Here is a 24,717-nt window from a genome sequence, read left to right on the forward strand (position 1 = left end):
TGGACAGGCCTGATCAAAGCATAGCTATTTGCAATGTACCTGAATTGTGTGAATTGTGCTTTGTTTTGGTTCTAGGCTTTTTTTGTTGTTTCTGTTGATGCAGAGCCACATCCCCAGCCCTTTTTATTTTTAAAATTTGAGAAAGGGTCTCACTAAGTTGCTTAGGGCTTCATTAAGTTGCTGAGGCTGGCCTTAAACTTGTGATCCTCCTGAGTCACTGGGATTACAGGCATGCACCACTATGCCCTGGTCCTAAGTGCAAACAGCAGGCACAGAGCTTCCAGGTTGCATGTTAGCTTATTTACCTCATCAGTGAACTCAGTTCCACAAAAGCAATTCTAGCAATATCCAGAGAATAATAAGGGTAGAAGCTTATAGCTCCCTGAGCTCTGCAGGACAACTATTGTTATGGTTCTTAAACACTGGAGTTTTAGCATAGGCCTAGGCAAAACCTTTTTGTTCAAGAGCCAGATGGTATATATTTTAGACTTTTCAGGCCAACATGGTCTTTGTCTCAGAGAGTCCACCTTATCATTTTAATGTGAGAGTAGCCATAGCAAATAAACATGGCTGTGTTCTGATAAAACTATATTCATGAACACCGAATATCTAGTAAATTTCATTATCAGAAAAATATTATTCTTTACCTTTTTTTTTGGTAACAGTTTAAAAACATAAACAACATTCTAACTTTTGAGTAGAGCAAGAATAGGTGGCTGGCCCTATTATGGCCCCAACGCTTCAGTTTACTGACACTTGGCCTGATGTTTACAACCTTCTATGTTTTTTTCATTCTCTAAATTTTGAACATGGAATTGTGAAAATGTTTTTTGACTCTCTGTTGATAATACCTTGTATCTGTTCTTGAGATATTATTTTTAGCTTTGAAGTTTTCAAGATACATAGTAGGATATTTTGTTATCTTCAAACTTATATTTTTATAATTTCCCCAGGAATAATTATAATTGAAATTACTTAAATAAATTATATTATAATGTAACTTTTCATCCCTGTGACCAAAATACCTGACAAGAACAACTTAGAGAAGGAAAAGTTATTGTGGGCTTACAGTTTCAGAGGTTCAGTACATTTTCAGCCAGTTCCATTACTTTGGGCCCAAGATGAGGCAGCAATCGTAGTGGGAGGGCATCGTAGTGAGGAAAGCTACTCAGCTGTTGGTGGTTGGGAAGTGGGGGGCAGGGGTGGAGCCAGGGACAAGATATAATCCCAAGGGCATGCCTCCAGCGTCCTACTTCCTCCAGTCACTCTCATCTGCCTATAAATTATTAATCCATCAATTTGATCAAGCCACCAATGAAGTCCCAGCTCTTATAAACTAATCATTTTACCTGTCACTATTCCTACATTGAGTGATATATGAGCCTTTGAGAAAACAGCACATATCCAAATTATAACAGTTACCCTTAAGCCTTTGCTAAGTGAGGCATCCTTTTGAAACTTTCTATACTAAAAACAAAGGGGATGTCAAGTCTCCTTGGGAGCCATTCACACTGACTGAGTAGGTGAAGGAAGGTGAGGCTGGGTGGGGGGCTTGGGGTCGGGGGGAGGCTCAGGTGGGACATTGTAGGCCTCAGTGGCTGAGGTTGAAGGACAAGCAGTGATGGAGGAGGTGAAGGAGGTAGTAATGGAAGCACTTGGGTGTCCCCAGAGAGAGCTGGCTGAGTGCTTTGGTGACAGTGACAATACACTTTTTCATACAAATGGAATCTTACCAGAGGTAAAGTGAAATGATCCTGCTCACTCTTCTTCCTTTTTTATACAAAATGTTAGAAATTGTGTGTATAGTTTTTAAATTTTATTACTTGTTAATTTTGTGGATGCTGGGGGTGAAATCCATTGTCTTATGCAGGCTGGGCAAGCATTGTACTCCTGAGCTGCATTCCCAGCTGTGAACCCTCTTAAAGGATGAAACTATGCATGTTCATGGACACAAAAGTTGAGAGTTCAGTTAAGTCTAAAATTTTAGCCACTTGGACTTTATTTTTTTGCCTAAAAATGACTTCCCCTAACACATGCTTGACTTTACCCTGTATGACATTGTGGGTACAGAACCTCAACTGGCCCTAAACCAGGAGAGCCTTTTGGACCCAATCTTAGTTTGTCCAATCATCTACTCTTGTCTTGTCAGTCCTCCCAAAACAATAAATACCTTAATTTTCAATTTAAGTTAGAAAGCAGTCTAATAAGTACAGTGCTTTATATTCTCCCAGGGATTTTGTCCATGCCATTTAAAGTGTTGCCCTCAATAAAGAGATTTGATTATGTAACCACAATCTTGTAATAATAAATTATATACAAAAATTTTACCTTTAATTGAGATTATTTCCTTTTTATTTTCATTTTTCTTTTTGGTAAGATGTTTGGTGTAGCCATTCTGGGATTGATTGTAGGTGCCACATTCCTTATGCTAAAAAATGATTGTACTGAAATCCAGAATAGGTAAGTAAATTTGAATCTCAATTTGAAAAAATTCTGTTACTTTTTTCAAGCTTATGAATATACTTTAAATATTTGAATTTATGGTAAATAAATGTCATTGTTTTATTGTGGGTAGAAGGAGTTAGTGCATTGATGAATGAATGGAAAAGATCATTTGTTTTACAGATATATCTATATGTAATAGTAAACTGTACAACTCAAATTTATCCTTTTCACCATTCTTAAGTGGACAGTTGGATGGTATCAAATATATTCACATTTGTGACTACCATGACCACCTGACTCCAGACCATTGTTTTCATCCTCCCAAATGGAATCCCCATAAATCAGCTACTACCAAAACTCACTTCTCTGCAGACTGTCTAACACCATTGTACTCTGCATTTCTGAATTTGACTACTACAGGAATCCTACATGTGTGGATTCTTGCAGTATTTGTCTTTTGGTGATGATTGGCCTATTCCCTTAGCATCTCCAAGTTGTACCATGTGTTGGAATTTCTTTCCTTTTTAAGTCTAACTGATTGTCTATTAATTATATCTATATATTCCATTTTGTTTATCTATTCATTGTTTCATGTAAATTTGGGTTACTTCTATCTTTTAGCTATTATGAATAATGTTGTTATGGGTTTATAAATATCTCTTTGAGTCCCTACTTTTAGTTCTTTGGGGGTAAATACTCAGAAGTAGAATGGCTGGGCCATATGGTAATTCTGTTATTCTTTTGAGGATCTGCATCCTGTCTTCCGCTGGAGCTGCACCATTTTACATTCTAACCAGTAGATACCAGGGGTTGCAGTTTCTCCATGTCCTTATCAAAAGTTGTTACTTTTTCCTTTGCTGAATAATAGGCATCTACCAGATCTCTGGTGTAATGTCCTATATCCATTTTAAAATTAAATTAATTCCTTTTGGGATATGGGATTTGCAAATATTTTCTCCCATTGTGTAGGCTGTCTTTTACTTTCTTGATAGTGCATTTGGTCCAGTGTTTATTTTTCTGTTACCTGTGAGCCAATTTCCTTTATTGTTTTTGATTCACATGACTTCGGTGTATAAGTAAGGTTGGCTGGTAAGAATCATTGTTTCCTGTTTTATGGATAACACTTATCTTAGTGTTGTGATCATTACCTAGTTTAATCATAATATGTCCTTAAAAATGTAATTTTAGGATGAGACATTTTATGTTCATAGCATAGGTGCTTAGCAACAAGTTTCTCATCATAATTCATGTATGAGAAATACTCCTTGCTAGACATTGGATTCCATGCTTGACATCCACAGCCTCAGGTACCTCCTAACATCCCGAGGGGTACATGATCTTATCCCCACTTTAATAATGAGGACGTTGAGGGAGGTTATAGAAAATCCGTTTTGATGTCTATTAAAGGCTGATTATTTTTTAAAGAAAGAATAAATGTCAAAGTAAATTCTCTTTTTTCTTTTCTCTCTTTCCTCTCTCACCTCTTCTCTTTATTTCTCCCCTCCCCTCTGCTCTCTTCTCCTCTCCTCTCCTTTCTTTTTCTTTTTCTTTTTCTTCTCCTTCTCCTTCTTCTTCCTCCCTCTCCCTCCCTCCGGCTTCCTCCCTGGCACTAGCACCAGGGCCTAAGTCCTCAGGCACTCTACTATTGAGCTACATCCCAAGCACTTTTTATTTTTATTTATTTATTTATTTATTTTGAGAAAGTTTCACTATGTTGGCCAGGCTGGCCTCAAACTTGTGATCCTCCAGCCTTGGCCTTTGAAGTAGCTGGGATTACAGAAGTATGTCACTGCACCTGGCTAAACATGGATTCCTCACTTAAGAAACATTTTTCATCTGTGTAGAATCAGATAATGTTATACTATAATATGATTATATGGAGATTTTCCTGAGTTATGCCATACTTCTACCATCCCTAGAGGCTTAGATCTCTAGGTTATTTCCAAACATGCTAATATTTGGTGTGTAGATTCCACTTCTTAATCCAACAGGACCTAGAGACTGTGCTCATATTATGTGTCTGGAAGCAATTGAATAAAATATTAAGAAAGCTATCCTTAACTGAAAAATAAAGACAAACTAAAAAGCCAAGCATTAAAGGTCTTAGGAGAAAACTCCAGAGACTATAAGAGAGCTTTAGTAATTTCTTCAGATGTTCTCTGGAGAAATTGGACATTTTCCTTGTTTTAATTTGTATATTTGCCTATATTTACTACCATTTTTTTTTATAAAAAGATGAACTATGTGAAAATGGCCTCTGTGTGTAGCTTTTCTAATCTGTCCTGCTTCTTGTGATTAGAAAAAAATGTTTCAATTTCATTTCTGGAATCAAGTTTTTGAAGCTTCCTTCAGGGGTGAATATCAGTGCCTCATCTTTTGAAATTGCTGGGGAGGCCAACCCTTTAATTCTTCTTTAGGATCAAGCACTGTATTTGCATTTTCTCTCGCCTGTGTAGCTGAGGAAATGGGTTTCAATCCTTTATGGAGTGTGAACTCCTTTAACTCTGTAGCCTTATAGGCTTATGATAACAGATAAACGAATGAGAAAAAAAAAAGTTAAGGTGTTTTAAAATAATTGGATCCAGTTGTCTCACTTCTGGGTATTAACATGAAATATTTCAAATCAGTTTGTTGAAGAGATATCTGCACTTCTATGCTCACTGAAGTACACTTCACAATAGCCAAGTTGTTGATTCCATCTAAGTGTCCATCCTAGGATAAATGAATAGGGAAAGTGAGATGTGTGTACACATCTGTGTACACAGTAGAGTACCGTTCAGCTCTAAGAAAGAAATTCTGTCATATTTGACAATATGGATGGAAGTGAACAACATTATGGTAAGTAAATTGAACTCTTAGAAGCAGAAAGTAGAAAGAATGGTGGTTGCCAGAGGCTGAGGGGAAGGCAAAAAGGGAGAAGGTGGTCAAGTGTGCAAAGTCTCAGGAGAAATAAGGGCTTTTTTTCCTTTGAGATTTTATTACACAATGTGATGAATATAGTAAATACTAATATATATCTCAAAACTGCTGAGAATTAATTTCAAAGGTTCTTATCATAAAAATGATAAATATTTGAAGTGGTAGATACTCCTTTAATTATCTTGTTTGATTATTTCATATTATGTTCATAAACCATAACTTCACTTTGTACCCATAAACATGCAAGTATAATTTGTCAACTTATCATTAATATTTTAAAACAAATCAGATAATTAAGTAGATAATACAGATATGGCTTATCACCTTGGAAAGAATTTGCACAGAATTCCATAAACATGAAAAAATTTAATATAAAATAGATTATCCTATGTTTTAGAAGGAATTTTATAATCTCATATTTCAGAATCATTAACATCACTGTACTGTTAGATCTAACACAACATATTGAACTGAATCTTTGCCATGTCCCACATTTCTCAAATTAGCTTTTGACTTGATATTAGATTTATTCCTGGCTCAAAAGTTGTGTAGTTGATTTTCTGTTAGGCCTGGCTGATTGCCATTCGGTTTAATCATTGTATAAACATTTACATTTAAAATAGCCTGTACACTTAGTTCTTTATTCTGTAGGTACTATGGAAAATTATTGTCAATGGACTCTTTTTTTCCCTTGAAGTACCTGTGATTCTTCACTTGCGTTACAATTTTTAAATGTTTTATTGCTTTTGTTATTTAAATGATGTGTCACATCATCTCTTTTTTTCAAAAAGTTACAACTAACATCCTCCATATTAATTAAACTGTTTGGTTGTGACGTGCAGCCCATCCACGTTTGAAGTACATGCAGTTGCTTTTATGACATCTATGTATCTATCAAAATGTAGATTAACTGAACACTTTCCTTTTTAAACCTCAATCATTTTTCTAAAGAAGCATTGAAAGACTTCCTTTTCACATAAATGCAAAAATTAATTGTTTTTCACGAATCAGGATCAGTTTGATTTATTTTCTTTGAAAGCTTGGATAGGAGGGTAGTTGTCCCGTGTCAAGGCTAACTGTCAAGGCTTTGCTGATGGTCAGGTGCTGGTGTCTGTGGTATAGAGCTGAGTGCAGGTTCCCTCCACTGTCTGGCATTTTCCTTCCCCATGTCTTACTTTTTTCTTACTCCACTTGAAGACCAAATTAGCTAAGTGAATGTTTTAACACTTTGGGGCTTTATTGATCTTCCAAATATACACTAGAATGATAGTGGTCATTTTCTTTTTTAATTGAAGGTGATACTATTTCTGTGACCTATGAATTAGCTCAGGTTGCCATGACTAAATGCTATAGATATGGTGGCTTAAACAATAGGGGTTTATTTTCCCTTAATTCTAGAGTGTGGAAATCTGAGCTCAGGGTTCCATTCCAGGAGGGTCAGTCTCTTCCTGGCTTTCAGGGAGCAGCCTCACTCTGTACCCTCACAGTAGAGTATGCTATGATGTTTCTTCTTCTTATAAAGACTCTAATCACATCTTGGGATCTGTACTCTGATGACCTCATCTAACCTTAATATTTCCTAAGTCACCTACTTCCAAATACCCGCATATTGGGGGTTATTGCTTCCATATAGCAATTTCAAAATGCAGTCATAGGAAGATAAAAAATCAAGGGTATATGAAGTATGCCACAAAAGGAAAGAGAGTTTTGTGGTGGCGTCAGAAGCAAATTAGAGGTGGGAAATAAAATGGGCAAAGAATGTGACATAGTTTAGCCCTCAGCAGATAGAGGAGTGGAAAGAGCGGCTGGTTGGTTTTGTCTCTTCTGCTTTTCGAAGATTCAGTTTACAGTCAGCTAAGACTATGAGTTTCAAATAGGGCTATAATATGGAATTACAGGGGCACTATTGTGGAGATACAGAGATGCGGAGAGACCTTAAGGATTCATGCTTCCCTTTGAGTTTTAACCAGAATAGTTCTGCGACCTGAAAGGAAAAAAAAAAACCTATTTAATGTTATGTCTTTTATGGAAAGAGTTTGTGGGTAGAAAACTGAGCCAATGGCATTGACTTGACTGCAATACTTTTGTTCCTGTTCTGTCCTGGCAGAGCCTGGGCACTCTACGTGCTGGTTGTCGTCCAGTGTTTAAGCAGTGTGACAGCTGGGGAGATCTTTGAGCTCCAGAAGAAAATTTTCAAGTGAGTTGGTCTCTGTTTCAGAAAGGGGCATCAGTATCTATTGGTCATACAGGTCACTTCTAGGATTGGGACAAGGATGTGATCTTGGAGATTTGTCATAAAATGTATAAACTTACCATTCACGGTGTGAACTTTTGAGATATAGCTAGGAATTACCAATATTGACTGAGAAAATGCAGTTGTGAGAGGGTAAAAAAATCAAGAGTGTGCCACTAAAGAAAGAGAGTTTGTGGTTAGCTATGACCAGCCAATCCCAGTGCTGCAAGAATGCAAGCAATAATTGAGGTGGAAAGTATTTTTATGTTTTCAGGAAATAACAGCTCATTGTGACCCTTGCAAGAAAAGTTTGGTAGAGAGTAAGAGGTGGCCTCAGCAGCAAATTGGAGATGGGAAATAAAATTGGCAAAGAATGTGACTTAGGTTAGCCCTCTGTGGATGGAGGAGTAGAAAGAGCCAGAGGGCAGCCTTACAGTAAAAGGCAGGCTGGTTTTGTCGCTTCTGCTTTTCGAAGGTGCAAGAGTTAGCCCATACATACATGCCAAGGACAGGAATCTTCAGAAAACAAAGGAATGAGGACACTGGTGGAAGAATTTGAAATTATGGGAGAGAGACATCAGGAAGAGGAAAGATGAGGATTTGGTATCTGAAAGGGTGTATTGTTGAAACACATGATGATTGAAGCAAGTCTTTTTAAAATTATTTTTGAAACAAGAGCAGAAGAAGTAAAAAGAATTTGGGAAATTGCACCTGCATTTGGGGGCCTTGGAAAATAATGAAGTCACCTTTTTCACAATCGGAAGTGGAGCCTCTTACTATTGAGTTTAGCCTCTCAAGTGCTGCTCTTCAGGCAAAGCCAGCCTCAGAGGAGAAGCAGGGTCTCTGAGGAGAGTGAGGAGACACAGACTCTCTCCTTGGAGGGGTGATGTGGGCCAGAATGGGCAGCAGCAGGAGAAGTGCTAACATGAGAGAGTGTCACAGTAAGAGCCTCAGGGAGCTGATACCCTAGAGAAGCTCCCCTGAGATAAAGAAGGGCATGGGGGGTCAGTCTGGATCCAGTGGGCAGCTACAGTGTCAGACCTGGTGGCAGCAGGAGTCTGCACAGCAGCATCTCATCTGGGCTGTGTGGTGTGCGTTTTTGTTCTGCAGACACGAGTACCTCAGTGGATACTACAGAGTGTTGCCTTATTTCCTTGGGGAACTGTTATCTGAATTAATACCCCGGAGGTTGTTTCCAACTATTATATTTAATTCTATACTATACTTCATGTTAGGTAAGTAGCAAGATGAAGAAGATGTGTCTTTAGTCTTGAATATGAGGTGATGCTCATTTCTCTCTCGAGCATGTTCATGGTTATTAAAACTACAAACCAAGCTGTATATAAGCTATGGAAGTACATATACCCTCCATGCACTCTGGTAAAATAAGTTTCCACTGATGGCATTGTTGTCAAGATTTTCCCACCAATTTTTTTTTTTTTTTTTTTTACAAAAACTAGGAATTGAAACCAGAGTGTGAGCATGGTAGGCAAGTGCTATATCACCAGAAATTTTATTTTTGTTTTGTTTTGAGATGAGTCTTAATAAATTGCCCAGGCCTACTTTGAACTCGGGATCCTCCTGCATCAGCTTCCCAGACACCAGGGATTGCCAGTATGCACCCCTGTGATTAGGCCAACCAAACTTCAAAACTATTTATAAAACTTCAATTTACTGCTCTCAGTATATATAGAGAGAATAGATAAGCCAAGAATATCAACTAGTTTGTAATTTCTTCCATGTTTGTGTATGACACACAGAAATGCTATGTGTCTTAAAATCCTGATCCCTGACACACAGAGTTGCTGAGTGTCATACACAAACATGAAAGAAATTATAAACTAGTTGATATTTTTGCCTTATCTATTCTCTATATCTATATGTCTCTATGTAGAGATAAAATACAGAGAGGTAATATCTCTACTGTGTATAGGGATGTATTGAGAGGGATAAAAATATCAATATACACATATATTCTCTCCTTCTCCTCTCTAATCAGAGAAAGAAAGATGATAACCTTGGTGCTCATTTATGTAATAAAAATACTTATTTGGGCTGGGGATGTGGCTCAAGCGGTAGCGCGTTCGCCTGGCATGTGCGGGGCGCTGGGTTTGATCCTCAGCACCACATAAAAATAAAATAAAGATGTTGTGTCCACTGAAAACTAAAAAATAAATATTAAAAAATTCTCTCTCTCTCTAAAAAAATATTATTTGATGGCTGTAGATGGATTCCTTTGTGCATTAGACTCAGGTTTCACTTCAAATACTGCATCTCTCTCTCTCTCTCTCTCTCTCTCACACACACACACACACACACACACAATATCTGTTTTTGACAACATACTACAGGATAACAACCACTGATAGATCTTAAACATTCCATTTTACACAACAGGTTTGTCAGAAAAAATTAATCATGGAATCGAAACCCCTAGATTTCTGATGAGTGTTCTTACAACTCTTCCCAAACCCTCAGGTTATATGACACAGAACATTAGCTTATTGTAGTGTATAGAATACTTTAGGAAACTTAATTAGCCCCTTTCAATCAGAACTATGTGGTGGTTTGTTTAGAGGGTCTTAGGTTATGAGGATACCTTTCATTCCCCTGGGTATTTTGAAAATGTTTTATTAGTGTATTATAGTTATACATAATTTTGGGGTTAATGCAGACATGATTGTGCAAGCACAGAATTTAATTTGCTACAGTTCAGTCCCTAGTAGTCCCCTTTTCCTACTACTATGGGATCTTAAAATCCTGATCCCTGTTTCTTCACTAATCATTTACAGAAAACAATGAATAATGTGGAGATGTCTGGGTACGTGAATGTGCTGTTGAGGAGTTTCCTGTGACAGTAGAATTTTGGCCACTTTTGTTGCCCGTATCCCTCCATCTCAGCCACTTAGAAGTAGTTCATCATTACACATAGAGGAGCATGGATGTTACATGGAAAAGTGCTTTTGCAGTAAATGTAAAGAAGAAAACTATATGATATCTTTATGTGGTTACATGGAAGGAAACAACAATGATAGTTGGATAGTAGGTGACTTTTTTTATTCTGATATTAGTTTATCAGAATGTTGTAGTGTTATTGGCAAAATAAATAATTTCAAATACAAGGTGACCTAGGAAGCTGGACTAACTCTTTCTTTTCCTTCTAAGGGTTGAAACCAGGTGTGGGGGCTTTCTTCACGTTGATGATTATTGTTTTGCTGGTGGCTTATGCCACCGGTACCATGGCAATGATCCTGGGAGCAGGAGAGAAGGCGATGGAAATAAAGACATTTCTTGTGACTGTCTATTTTGTGTTTATGATGGTGAGTGTGAACTGTACTGCTTTGAGAGGGAATCTCTTCCCTTGTTCTTTCCTGCTTCTTCACTTGTCCTTAAAACTTGCTTTTAGGATCCTGTGTGGGACTCCAATGTTTTCAGAGGCCACACAGTGGCTATTAGAGAATGTACCACTTTCTTCCTGGTCCTTATGCAATTTTTTTGCTAGAGTCCTAATTTTGTTATTCTAACTTTTAACCAATCCTCACTAATGAGCTTTAAAAAAAATACTTCTGGGTGATGTATCATGAAACTTTGATAAATTGGAAACTCAAATCCCGGAAGAATTATGATTAGCCAATTCCCTCATAAAAAACAGATTCTGTGCCTGACCTTCATGCTGGTGTTAGAGAATTGCCAGGTCTGTAATCAGCAGAGATGGTTTGGTTTTTTGGATTATGTATGCTTCAAGGCAAAAGTGAAGATCCATGAGGAGTTTGACAGTGTGTGGCATGGGAAGTCTAACTGGAGCGCCTCTTACATTTTGAAAAGAAGTATTGAAAGCACTAGAAATTCCAAAGTCCACAGTGCTGGGTTCCCTCCCTTGTGGGATCCTGAGGTTCTCTTATATCAAAGTATTTCTACATCTTTGGGGATTTTTTTAATGTTTACTTAGTTCTAATCTTATATGCTTTAAATTTTGCACTCAAAATGATGAATCAGCAGATAATTGCTACCAACCTTCTCCCTGTGACATGAACTAAACAGGAGTGCTCATCCTATTAATACACATGTCCGTTCTGCTTCAGTAGGAGTTGTTTTTCAATGATACATTCTTAGCATAAGCTCTTGCTAACGTTTAATTTATGAATTTGGCAACTATAATGTATATCATTGAGAAAGGGATCTTGTTATAGTTCCTATGCTGTTGTACAACAAACAAAATATCTTTCAATAAATGAACTTTTCTTTGATGTGATGCTTTGATATTAATTATTATGTAAAGAATTCCATATGGAATTTAAAAAACCAATCATAAAACCATATTTCGCTCAGAGTTGCTAGTGTATACTAAGCACTTAGTTAGGTCCAGTCTAAACATATGCACACACACCCTAACATTGTCATTGTTCTGCATATCCCAGTGCACCTCACACCAGTTAGGACAAGTGTTATGTGAACCTTGTAGCTGTCTCTTGTTAACAAGTCTCTAGCAGTCCTTCCTGGAATCTCCACTGTTATACTGCCTTCTGATAGCTTAAAATAGAGGTATTGACTGTGTTCTGCTGAAATCACATTATTATTATTATTATTATTAATATTGAGTTTTAGGGCTTTGGGATATTTAAGCTGGCATTCTGAATCCCAAATTGTTCCTACAGGTATGGATACAAAAAACAAACCCTTGTAAATTTCAACTCTTATTATTGTGTAGAAGTAGAGAGGAGCATGTGATGCTCAGGATTTTAGATGTCCAGGTTTATGAGGGGGACAGATAGTGGAGGTATAATTTGAGTGGTCAGTACTATCAGCTCTTCGTGTCCATGGGTTCCACATCCAAAGATTCAACCAACCATGGGGATTGGGGGGTGTTAAAACAAAATTTCCATCTGTACTGAAAATGGACACTTTTTCTTTTCTTGTCATTTGTCCCAAAACCATACAATATAAATTTTTACTTGATGGTTGACTTGTATTGTGTTTCAAAAGAAACATGGAAATGATTTTTTAAAAAATACAGAATTTGCATATTTAAAACATAAAGGATATACATAATTGTATCAAATATTATGCCATTTTCAAAATTAGAGATATAAGATTGTCAGATATTGGCATCTGTGGGTGAGAGTTGCTGGAGGCTCCTATAACTAATCCCTGTCAGATACTAAGAGATGACCTTAGTCCTTAATCTTTATTGTATACAGTTGCAGAGCAATAAGGACAGAGTCTTGATAATAAAGAATCTCCCAAAATAAGTGGAGTATACTATATAGATTACAGGTGCATTGTTCTTACTTTAACACCATAAACTGCCTTAAGCATGCAGAGGTATATATATGCAAAGGACTAAAATCAGTATTTAGAAGTAAGTGGAAGAAATTTCAAGAAAGATTAGGTCCTAGTAGAAATGTTTAGAAGGTTGCAAAGTTCTTATATAGGGTCTTGTCTAGAGTCCTCATGACACTTTGTTTTGCTTTTTTTTAGGTCATCTTGGGTATGACACTGAATTTTGGCACCACAACACCTTGGCTCTCATGGTTTGAGTACTTGAGTATTCCTCATTATGGCTATATGGTAAGATGTCCACGTCTGCCATTGTGGCAGAGCTTCCAAAGTGGGAACAATCAAAATAAATCCTAATCATCTAATTTCCATGAACTGTGAACCTCTTTCATCAAGGAATTGTCTTTTAGGGAGTTATCTGGATTTTCCCAATCACATCATTGTTTGAGGAAGAAGAAATCTGGGGGAAAATCTAATTAATAGAAAAGGTTAACTACTTAATGAAAAACATATTTTGTGTTAGTTCAATAAGAGAATCAATAAGAGGAAGGGAGACTGAAACACATTGTTTATACTGAAAGTGAAATTAAAAGAGAATCAGAAGACCATCTAATACCCAGAGCCATACTGGCAAGTTAATCAACTCCAAAGGAAGCTGTGTCTTAACACAGTGTAACCAAATTTCTAACTCCCATAATTTCAACTAGTTTTTTTTAAGAAATATTCTTTTTTTTTTGAGAGTGAGAGAGAGAGAGAATTTTAATATTTATTTTTTAGTTTTTTCAGCGGACACAACATCTTTGTTTGTATGTGGTGCTGAGGATCGAACCCGGGCCGCATGCATGCCAGGCGAGTGTGCTACCACTTCAGCCACATCCCAAGCCCTCAACTAGTTTTTGATGAAAACAAACAAGAAAACATTGTTATTATAAATTGACAATGTTCACTAAACACTATTGTATCATTTTAATTATAGTTTTTATTAGGGTTGTAAAATTGAGGGAGAAGAAAGAAGTTTGGGCTATCTAGCCATAGGTATCCCTTTTTTGCCAATGAGAAGCAATATACCAAACTTAGGCCTCTTGGTTACCAGGGAAAATATGTCAGCTGCTGTGCTGTGACAAAGGCTGTGAATGTAAGACTTGGTTTATTTTTGGAAACAATAATGAAGATTAAACTTGAGGGCCTAATTGTGATAATTCTTTGGCAACTTTTAATTTTTGCAATAATAGGGATTTAACCTAGGGACCTGTGCATGCTGAACAAGCACTCTGTCATTGAGCTATTTTCTCAGCCCCTTTTATTTTTTGAGACAGAGTCTCCTTACCTTGAGATGCCCAGGCTGACCTTGAACTTGCTATCCTCCTGCAATAGTCTCCCCACCAGGAGGGTTTATAGTATGAGGTTCTGTACCTGGCATCTGGAAACTTCTTGAAATGTAAAACTATTTATCTTGCCTTTCCCCTGCCCCTTATGATATAGGCTTTGCAACATAATGAATTTTTGGGACAAAACTTCTGTCCAGGACTCAGTACAACCGAAAGCAGTGGCTGTAGTAGCTATGTGATGTAAGTTTCCATTCCATGTCATATGAGATTTCTTACCATTGTGATGAGATATAGAAAGTCCCCTGGGTTTAGAGCCGAAGCTCAATGAATCTTTCTGAACGTAAGTCTTCTCACTCACAAAGTGAGACCTTGTATACTAGTGCATGTGAACATGCTGTACTTGTATTCCACTACAGTCTCAATGTTGTAATAAATGTGGAGAAATGTTTGTTTTCTCCCTATGGAAAATTTATTTTGTTGTTTTGATTGTGAGTTTGAGTTCTTATTTTTCAGAATATTTGAATTTGAAATGGGTGCTTCAATAGTTTATCAAGTGTTCATAGTCTCTGAACTGAACAGATTATATGTTGTCTGTGAGCCCAGCCCATGGACAGTAGTAAGAATTAATGAAGCAGAAATGGCATCAAGGGAGGGAACAGAGGCCCCAAGTTCAGGCTCCTCCCTTTGCTCACACATGTGGGAGACACCACGAAATCAAAGACAACTCAGTTGTGTGTGTGTGTGTGTGTGTGTGTGTGTGTGTATATGTATATAAACTGACTTGGAATACTTCCTCTCATAGGATGTATCCTTTAAAGGAAAAAAAAATCAGTAAATTGAAAAGAAACTCTTATTTTCATACACTGTCATTAAAACAGAAATGAAGATTTTAATAAAATTGGAGGATCTTGCTTTAAAATTTTGATGATGCCTACCTTTTCAATGATAGTTGTTTGTTAATGGCTTGACTTTGATGCTTCAGTTCATAAGAAAAAGAGAATGCTGGAATACTAATACTCTCCTGTATTTCTCAAATAGTATAGAAATAATTCTATACCAACCAGAAAATCTGTGAAGAGGTGTTTTCTTTACTTGCCTGCTCTCTTGTATTTGATCAGGGTGTGGCACAAAATCAGTGCCAAGCTGCTGATAGAACAAAGTGGATGGGAACAATGGGACCAGATTAGGAGGAGCCACCACAGGCTTCAGGATCACATGGGCTCATCCTCACAAGAGGAAAGACAGAGCTCCTCTTACAGCAAAGAGAAGCCATAGATATTTTTGTAACTGCCAAATTCTAAGAGATGGAACAATAGGCACGAGAATGGCAGCAGGCAATTCTTGTGGCTGCAGCAGGTGTTTTTAGTATCAGGTGCTTTTCTACCTGGCAGAAATGCTGCATCCTGCTCTGCTCCAGCTGGAGTTCAGTTCTGATTCCTGGGTCTGCAGGTGACATCCTGGAGCTGAATATATGTGATGCTCTCCACAGTCTTGATGCAACAGCTGACAGACATGACTTGCTAGAAGCTCTGCTCCCCTTTGTTCCTAGTTTTAGCATTCTTAGCCTGTGTAATTTACTGTCTTGTGGGTGAGCAGAACTGTGGGGAGCTTTGATCATCTTAGCAAGGGCCATAGGTGTCATCAGTTAAAGCTGAGGGTGACCCATAGAAGTTAGCTCTAATGGGGAAACTCTCAGTGAAAGTTTACCCTACAGAATATATCCTTTGAAGAGAGCAGCATTATAAATTTGTAAATGAAAGAATCAAAAGGCTAGAAACTTGCTCCACAGCATGTGTCTGTAGGCTTGGCCAAGTTTGTTAAGTCTACTTCCTTCCCCTTTCAAATGTGTATATCTATATTCCTTTGGATTGTTTTAAGATAACTAATCTATTAGATCCAAGTTGCTTAGCACAGTATCTAGCAAAATTGTAAGCACTCAATGACTTTTAGCTATTATATAAGAAAGACTAACTCCTAATGATTTGGATAACCTATCAGTTTCTTTAGATACTAGGAATTTACATATATATATATATATATATATATATATATATATATATATATATTTTAATTGAATTTCAGATGTACCGGTGAAGAATTCTTGACAATCCAAGACATCGATCTCTCACCTTGGGGCTTGTGGAAGAATCTCCTGAGTTTGATTTGTATAATTTTTATTTTCCTCACAATTACCTACCTAAAACTAGTATTTCTCAAAAAATATTCTTAAATTCCCCTTTAATTTATTATGAATTACCCTTACATTCAAAAGGAGCACCTGGATTTATTTTAAATGTCCGATGAAGACTTTCTGTAGTTTTTGATCAGCTACCATCACACTGTTGTATAGCAACAATTTTCAATAGAAACATTCAGAAAAACCACATCAAACTGTCTTATACATGAGAGAACCCAAGCTGAAAGCTAACGATATGCATTACATATTAGCTCATCTCTACAGACAGTAACCAAGAAGAAGAAAATATAGGCTATTTTATTGACGTCAAAGAGGAAAATTGAATTCTAGAAATGCTTGTCAAGCTACTAATATTTCTAATATCAGTGTTCTCATCTTCAAAGTGAATAAGCTAGTTGATAGTCCTCTAGTTTTAATAGGCTGTGAATCTCTGATCTGCCATTGTTTAATAAGTAACACATATATGAATGCATTGTGGAAAGTATTAGATCTAAAATATATTAGAAAAACCAGTATTACTTCTAGGACAAGAAAAGTCATGATGACTGAAAAACATGTCTTTGATAAGCTTATTGAGGTTGGTGGAATTTACTGATACTTACATACTGGAGTTGTAAGAGCTAAAGAGTCTTGGCGCTTTGGGTTACAAGTGAAGTAGAGGGCCAAGGGTCTGCAGATGTGGCTCTTGTGCCATTTATGGGACATTCTGCTCTGAAGTCACTTCACTTCCTGGCGTGGTTCAGTGGTATATAATCTGGTTGTATCCAAATCTCCTGCAGAGCCTTGCCATGTTACACGTCCGGCCCTGCCTGGCACACCACAGCAGCACCTGAAGAGACATCTCTCTGAAGAACTTGCCAGAGCTGGATTTTGCTATTTCCAACATCCTCTCAGCTCTGAAAATATTACACTTGGGGTTTAATAACTTGTGTATCTTTGGCTACACAAGATTCTCCCACCAGTTGTACACATTTATTTCCAGAATGGCCTTTTCCAGGAATGAGGAAGGATTTACCAATGTTATGAACGTGTTTTTGTACAGGAGTATATAACCAGGCCTCATTCAGGATTCCCTATGTTCCCACTTCTTCAGTCCACAGAGAGAAACTTATATATCAGTATTTATTCACAAAGCGTGCCTTCGAAAACAACCAAAATCATGAATGCCTACTTTTTCAATTAATAAGACTGTAAACTTATCTTTTTATATTTGTCCTCCCATTTTATTGTAAAATTGCCTTTTACTACTTTTTTATTGTATTAAGAAACTCATGGTATAAATTCATTACAGGAATATTTTTGAAAGTGTAAGTTTATTTTCCGTAAGGTGAAGAACCAAACGTTACTTCCTTACAGTTTACTTAAGAATATGTGTATATTCTTATGAATTTTGTTTATATTTTATGAGATATTTTATCATATTTAATATATAACGGAGGGGCCAGTTTGGTTTAAAATAAAAGAAACCACAAGAATAAATGAACTCTAGTTGTTATTTATACTCCAGTTACTCTTGTCAGGCTATCAAGAAAGACTAGAAGAAGACTGTGACCATGGAAGATTCCTTGGTATGTTGGGGGTGGGAGGGAGGAAGGGGAGAAACAGCTGGAAAGAGATGTGTGGAGAGAGATGTTGAAGAGGAAGTGCATATACCTTTGTGCCAGTCTTTGAAGCCATCTTCAATGATTTTAAATTTGAATTTTATTAACATTTATAGCACCTATAGACTTGAAAAGTAACCCCTCTCATTTACGAGATGTCTTTGTCCCACTCTAGTGCTTGTTCAATGGGATTTATGACAGAATGTCAAGGTGGCAGGAATAGAACTTTCCTTGGGTCCTGTGACAGCTCAGGCTGTCACCAAGGCTGATATACTGATGGCCACTACTGGTGCTTGAGCTCTCAGTAGCAGGGGCTGACACTGAGTTCTCAGTATGGTCCTGTCCTTTTTTGAGATCAGATTATCTGGCAGCTTGGTGGCAAGATGATTACATGTAATAACTGAATGATTTTTTTTTCTGACATATATGTAGACTACTGACTTGGGCAATAGATCCTGATGGAGGCATTACCTTTCTAGAAATGTTTTTGTTTTATATATGGCTACTTTGGCCCCTTGATGACAAAATATTTTGATAAATACCATTATAACCTACAAAACCTAAAATATTTATAATCCTTTTGTTTATATACGCTTGCAGACCTTTACCAACACAGTTTGTTCCCAATAGTTGGAATACTCAGGTCCATGAATCAAGCAATATTGCCCTCTCACAATATTGTTTCCATTAACTAATTTTTACAGTTATGCTTTGTGTCTCCGAAGCTTTAGGCCCTGCTGGATTAGAGGTCCTGAATCCTAAAGAGTCAGGGAATAAAGGAGTACCTAGCACTGAAAATAAAGGAAAGGTTCTATAGGATCTGACCATGTCACTTAGTCACTTTGAGTTTTTCACACTACTAGAATAGCAGCAAAGAACGGAGTTGGAGTTATAATTTTGGTCATCCCTGTCACCTGGGATGTCACCTGGTTGTTACTACATAATGGGCAGCAAATTCATAGAGAAAACTTGGAGTTTCCATGCTCCACATGCTAGTAGGGGCATGAGAGCCAAGACACTCAGCCCTTAGGTTTGAAGATGTGGGTCACTGTGCGAGACAAACAGCTTAGTAGAGCTGAAGTACTGACAAAGAATGAGGACTTGGGCTGGAGAGGTGGCTCAAGCGGTAGCGCGCTCACCTGGCATGCGTGCAGCCCGGGTTCGATCCTTAGCACCACATACAAACAAAGATGTTGTGTCCGCCGAGAACTAAAAAATAAATATTAAAATTCTCTCTCTCTCTCTCTCTCTCTCTCTCCCCCCGCCCCCCTTAAAAAAAAAAAAAAAGAATGAGGGCCTTCTAGAAAGGATGGTATAGGAGAGAAGTAAAGAGTTATGACCAGAGACTGTAACTAGTAGCAGCAGTGGAAACCAGCTAGTTCCATGAACCCTCTGTATTATTTTCTAGAGATTACAACTAGTCTCTGAAATAGTACAGGAAGGACTTAAGGTGATCATATGTGGGTCTGCATGGTGCAAGAGGTAGATTGAAGTGGGTGCTGTCACATCTCCTCTGTACTCCTGCACTTTGGGTTGCGGCTGTGGTGGGCAGTTCCATGTGGGCTGAGCTCATGCTGACACATTCTTCCTCAAGCCTGTGCCACACCTCTCTCCACATTTCTGCTCTTAGGCCTTCTCTAAATCCGAAAGAATTTCAGCTCTTGTGTAAGTAGAGCTGGAATTGCAGGCATTAATACTGCATGAGCACCCTTAACCAACAGGGATCAGTCCAGGAAAAAAAGCCCCAGCTTCCTGTTTTGCAGACGAAATTATGGGAGGCATTCCTTCCTGATTACAGAGAAGGAATCCAGTCCCTTTTGCTTACAGAGAAAACTTCAGCAGTGCACCTCTGTATCAGCACTCTTCTTTTCCAGCTCGCAATGTTTCCTGCTCCAGTGACCCAATATTGCCTCCTAAATAAACTACACGAACCAAGTCTTTGTCTTAGCTCTTCTTTCCGGGGAATGCAAACCAAAGTACTCTCCCAGTAAGGCAGAAACAAGTATTTCTTCTGTGACTGCTGTTCACTCATAAAATGCTGTCCTTTTTTTACAGAGGAGATAGGCTACAGATAATCTGAAGAATCCACACAAATTCAGAGCTAGTAAATAAGTTCAACAAATGTGCTGGATATAAGATTAAGTTATTAAAGAATGAGTGATTTTCCTTTATAATAGCAATAAACAACTGGAAACATAATGGAAGACAAGATTATGTTTATTATAGAAGCAAACCATTAAATAGTAGTGAAAAATCATTGTGGTAAAAACAAACAAAAAAAAACATTGAGTGCTGGGGTTGTGGCTCAGTGGTAGATGCTTGCCTTGCATGCATGAGGCACTGGGTTTGATCCTCAGCACCACAGAAAATAAATAAATAAAGATATCGTGTATATTTACAACTAAAAAATATTTATTAAAAATTGATATTAATGAGTTCATGAGATTATTAAGAAATTTTAAGAAATAGTTAAAGGACTTATATGAAGATCTGAGTAAATGAAGACTCTGTTTTTGATGTAAAGATGTCAGTTTTTCCCAAACCAATAAATCCAACATAATGCAAATTAAATTTCAGTGGGATTTGTCTCCTCTTTTCCTTTAGGAGCCCTTAAACCTTTTTCTAACATGTGTATAGAAAAACAGAGGTTCATAAGTGTACCTTGAGTGAGTTAGCAAACAAAAACAAAAATGAAGAGAAGCATTGCCTTCCTACAATGAACATATTTTGCTTTAGACCTGGTACTAAAAATTGTCATGCAGAAAGAGTCATATGTATATATAAAAGTCAAAAGAATTCAAAACCAGACATACATATGTGTGAATCTGAACTATATCAATGATATCATGACCTAATAAAGAAAAATGACTTAACAGAGAATTTTGACACTGGCTCATTGTATGGTAAAAAATATCCATGGACCTTATATCCCACAGAGTCACTCTTATCCTGAATTAAATGTGAACGATAAAAACCATAAGTTTAATGAATAAGAATTTGGAGATCTTGCAGATGTCTCTTTTCAACTCCCCAAACCCAATAAGGCAAAACATTAGTGGATTTTTACTATGTGGCAATGAAGGAAACATTGGCAGTTTATCAAATGGATGAGAGATATTAACAGTGTCCAAAATTTATATGGAATTAGTGCTAATATGATGCAGGAAACTTAGACACACAGGTGACTTTGATCCAATTGACAAAAAGGCAGTGCACAAAAACATGCTTGTTTCCCATTAGCTCAAAACAGATGATTTTAACGGTTTGAGTAGACAGTTTTCAAAATGGCAAACTCAGGTGCTTAACAATCTCATAAGGAACTGTTCAACCCTTTTAGGAATCAGAAAGGCAAAATAAAATGAGTCTCTCATTGGCACCATTCCTCTAACAGATGAGGAAGCTGCAAGGCACCAGTGCTGCTGAGGGTGTGGCTAGCCCTGGAGTCCTTGTGTACCCTGCTGGGATTGTGACAGGGCAGTCACTCTGGAGGGCAGCCTGAGAGTTCTGGGAAAAAGTCTTTATACACTGGGGTTCCAGGACTCAACACCTATTGTATGCCACAGAGGAAGCCATGAAAAGTCAACAAGGGAATGATGTATGCACAAAGATTTTTAAATGGAGGCATCGGAGACAACTGTTCACTGTAATCTTCCTGTCAAAAATAATGCAAGTGAGAAGAAAACCAATCACATTTTTCAAAGCACAGTCATTTGTTGCTTAACAAAAGGGTACTGTCTGAGAAACGCATCATTGGGTGCTTTCATGATGGTATGAACATCATAGTGTGCCCTTTCTTAGCCCAAGATGCTACAGCCTATCACACACCTAGGCTGTGTGGCTATCCTTAGGTTACACACATTACAGCATGCTACTGAATATTGTAGGCATTTGTAGCACAATGATATTTTTTTGTGTGTGTGTATATATATATATATATATATATATATATATATATATATAAACACAGAAAAGATACAGGAAAAATAGGGCATAGGGGATAATAATGGTACATCTGTACAGGGCACTTTTCATCAATGGAGCTCACAGGGCCAGGAGTTGCTTTGGGTAAGTAATGAGTGGTGAGGGAATGTGAAGGAGCCTCAGGTCATTAGTGAGCACTGCTGTAGGCTATGTAAACACAGTGCACTTAGGCTACACAGAATCTAGAGGGAAAGATATTTTTCTTTCTTCAATAATAAGTTAATAGCTTATTGTGGCATTTTTACTTTATAAACTTTGCAAATTTTTGATAACTTGACTCTTGTAAAAACATTCACTTAAAGCCCAAACTTACTGTGTAGCTCTCCAAAAAAGTTTCTTTCTTTATATCTCTGAACTTTACTGTTATTTAAGATTGGGCTGCTGTGTCACTCTGTTTTGCTGTCTCTGCCATACAGTGCTTTTTGTGTAACATGAATCTCTTTTCTGACTTTTTTGAAATTTCTTTATTTTGGGGGTTCAGCTGGATTTCTATATGTGTAGTAGGAACATTTTTTTTTCTTGGAATTTTTTGACCTTTTAAAATCTGTGAACAATCACTCTTGATGATTTGGGGGAAAACTTTATGTTTTTGTCACTTAATATGAACTATAAATTTGTAACTAATTTTACATGCAGACATCATATGTTCTAATAATATATAATCTTATATTAATCTACTCTAGCAATTAGCAAAATTAAGATCTCATGGCAGCTTTATGATACAATATGAAGTAAAAAGTCAGTAAAAAGTGTGCACATGTGTTTGAAGTATTTAAATATATATGTAGGCTAAAGACTGTTAGAAGAATTTTCAGTAAATATTTAGTTTTCATTTGGCAATATCAGTACCTTTTATTAGCCTTTCAAATTTGAAATTGTTCAGAAACACATTCCTTGTGTTCATTCAACAGACTTATTTGTTTGTTCTGTTACTAGAAGGGATGGGGAATTACTACCATTCACCCAGAGTAGCTTTCCACACAAAGTCCTATTTCTTAGGTGGGTTAAGTCTGAATTGTGTTCTACACTGTTCATCAGAATCAACAAATATCTATGGCCAGCCAGCTTGATATCATGTCCTTTACTGACACTTAAACCTTCCTGTCCTTCCCACTCTGCTGTTCCCATTGCCTCCACCTCCCAAATTAGCCACCTGCCCTGCCTGGAATCCTTGTCTGGAGCTGTGCTTCTGAGGGACTTAAAAATAAGACACTGTGCATGGCAGCCCTGTGTATAAAGGTTAAATGGCTACCCAGGATGTTTATATGTTTCTAATAAACATGGAAATGTGTCAATTGTTTTGTTTTTGGACATAGAAAGAGAAGGTGTCTTTTTCACACTCTGATCCTTTACTAAAAGTCTCCTGATAAAAGACAAATGACTCAACAGTTTCCACTTGGAAAATAGAAATTCTTACATCTACTATTCTATCATCTTTCTTAAAAAGTAAAGTGTTCAATTCTACACAACTATGAAATTCTTGAGACTCAGAAATGTAACATCTTAATTTATTCTGTCTTATAGACTTAATTTATTCTGTCATACAGATGGGAAAATGATAGGGAACAGGTGGAGACTGTATTCTCCATGACTAAAGAAGAAAAATGTATTGAACTTCAGGATAAAAAGAAATAATTTGGAAAAATTTTGCAAGTGAAGTAAAATATAATATAGTAAGTATCACGAAGACTTTCTTGTGACCATCATCATCATATGGCACATGGTCAATACATAGAGATGCCAAAAAAGACTACATTTTAAATTGAATTTTTTTTTTACATTTACCAATGTGGTGGTACCTATACTAAATGTGTACACTGTATACCATTGGAATGCAAACTTTAGTGCCAAGGAATCAAGAACTTTGTGAAAATGCATTTATAAGAAATTAAAGGTAGAGATGAAGCCATGGAGTGAGATGTTAAAGAAACTTAGTATATTTCACTTCTAATATAAGCTAAGATGGAAAGGCCCATGTGCTCCCCTTTGCAGTAGAGATCCTTGTGGACATATGTTACCAATTAAATGAACCACTTGTCAATGTGTAAGCACAGCATTTGAAGAGGAAAGCTTTCTTCTATTGGTTATTCAACACTCTGTGTGTTCTCTTGCTTGTCCCATTAGCTCCCACTCTTTCACTTTAGTGAACAGTTTTTAAACATAACATTCTTATTTGTATTGAGAAATAGAGTTCCCTCAGAAATTTAAGGAGAACCTCCACTAATGATAACAACTGCTACTAACTCAAATTTGGATAATATTTTCTGAGGATGGGTGAACTTCCACCACCTAAGTGTCCTTTTCATTAAATTTAACTTCATTTGAATTATAATGTGTAGTTTTGAAGTACCTGATCAGAATTTTTGAGAACTATATTCTTCAAGTAGTACAAACCCAAACTTTAGTTTTTTAATACTTTATTAATTTCAAAACTTTCTTAATATCTTGCTTAACATAAACATATTTGCTGAGATAAAACTTTTGAGTGCATATTTAAAAAGAAGTAGTCAGTTGGTCCTACTAGATAAGTTATATCATTAAAATTAGATGCAAATGAATTGAGATACATGGGAAAGAGAAAATGCAGAAGTTTTACTACTAAGTGAATTACTGAAAAAGGAAAACTTAATGACAATGTAAGAATCCTTCTGATTTTCTCATCTATGGTTAGAAATACCATTTTATCTTATACTTCATCTTTGTTTGCTTTCTCAGCTCATTTCAAACAAGTATTAA

General features: G+C 36.9%; 1 protein-coding gene across 9 annotated transcripts in view; it reads left to right on the plus strand.

Moving 5' to 3' along the window:
* The window catches only part of LOC101954287 (broad substrate specificity ATP-binding cassette transporter ABCG2), a 115,905-nt gene that overhangs the window by 36,934 nt on the left and 54,254 nt on the right, over positions 1 to 24,717 (plus strand). For 7 of the 9 annotated variants that reach the window (XM_040293102.2, XM_040293100.2, XM_040293099.2 and 4 more), the window contains 5 exons: positions 2,378 to 2,460; positions 7,472 to 7,561; positions 8,708 to 8,832; positions 10,763 to 10,917; positions 13,076 to 13,165. In XM_040293102.2, coding sequence (XP_040149036.2) covers positions 2,378 to 2,460; positions 7,472 to 7,561; positions 8,708 to 8,832; positions 10,763 to 10,917; positions 13,076 to 13,165 — 543 coding nt within the window. Of the gene's footprint in view, positions 1 to 2,377; positions 2,461 to 7,471; positions 7,562 to 8,707; positions 8,833 to 9,432; positions 10,640 to 10,762; positions 10,918 to 13,075; positions 13,166 to 14,356; positions 14,443 to 16,284; positions 17,557 to 24,717 lie in introns of those variants that run through there. The other 2 variants (XM_078021935.1, XM_040293111.2) reach the window with 2 other exon arrangements.

Source organism: Ictidomys tridecemlineatus, chromosome 9 (genome assembly GCF_052094955.1).
Source record: "Ictidomys tridecemlineatus isolate mIctTri1 chromosome 9, mIctTri1.hap1, whole genome shotgun sequence".
NCBI lineage: Eukaryota > Metazoa > Chordata > Mammalia > Rodentia > Sciuridae > Ictidomys > Ictidomys tridecemlineatus.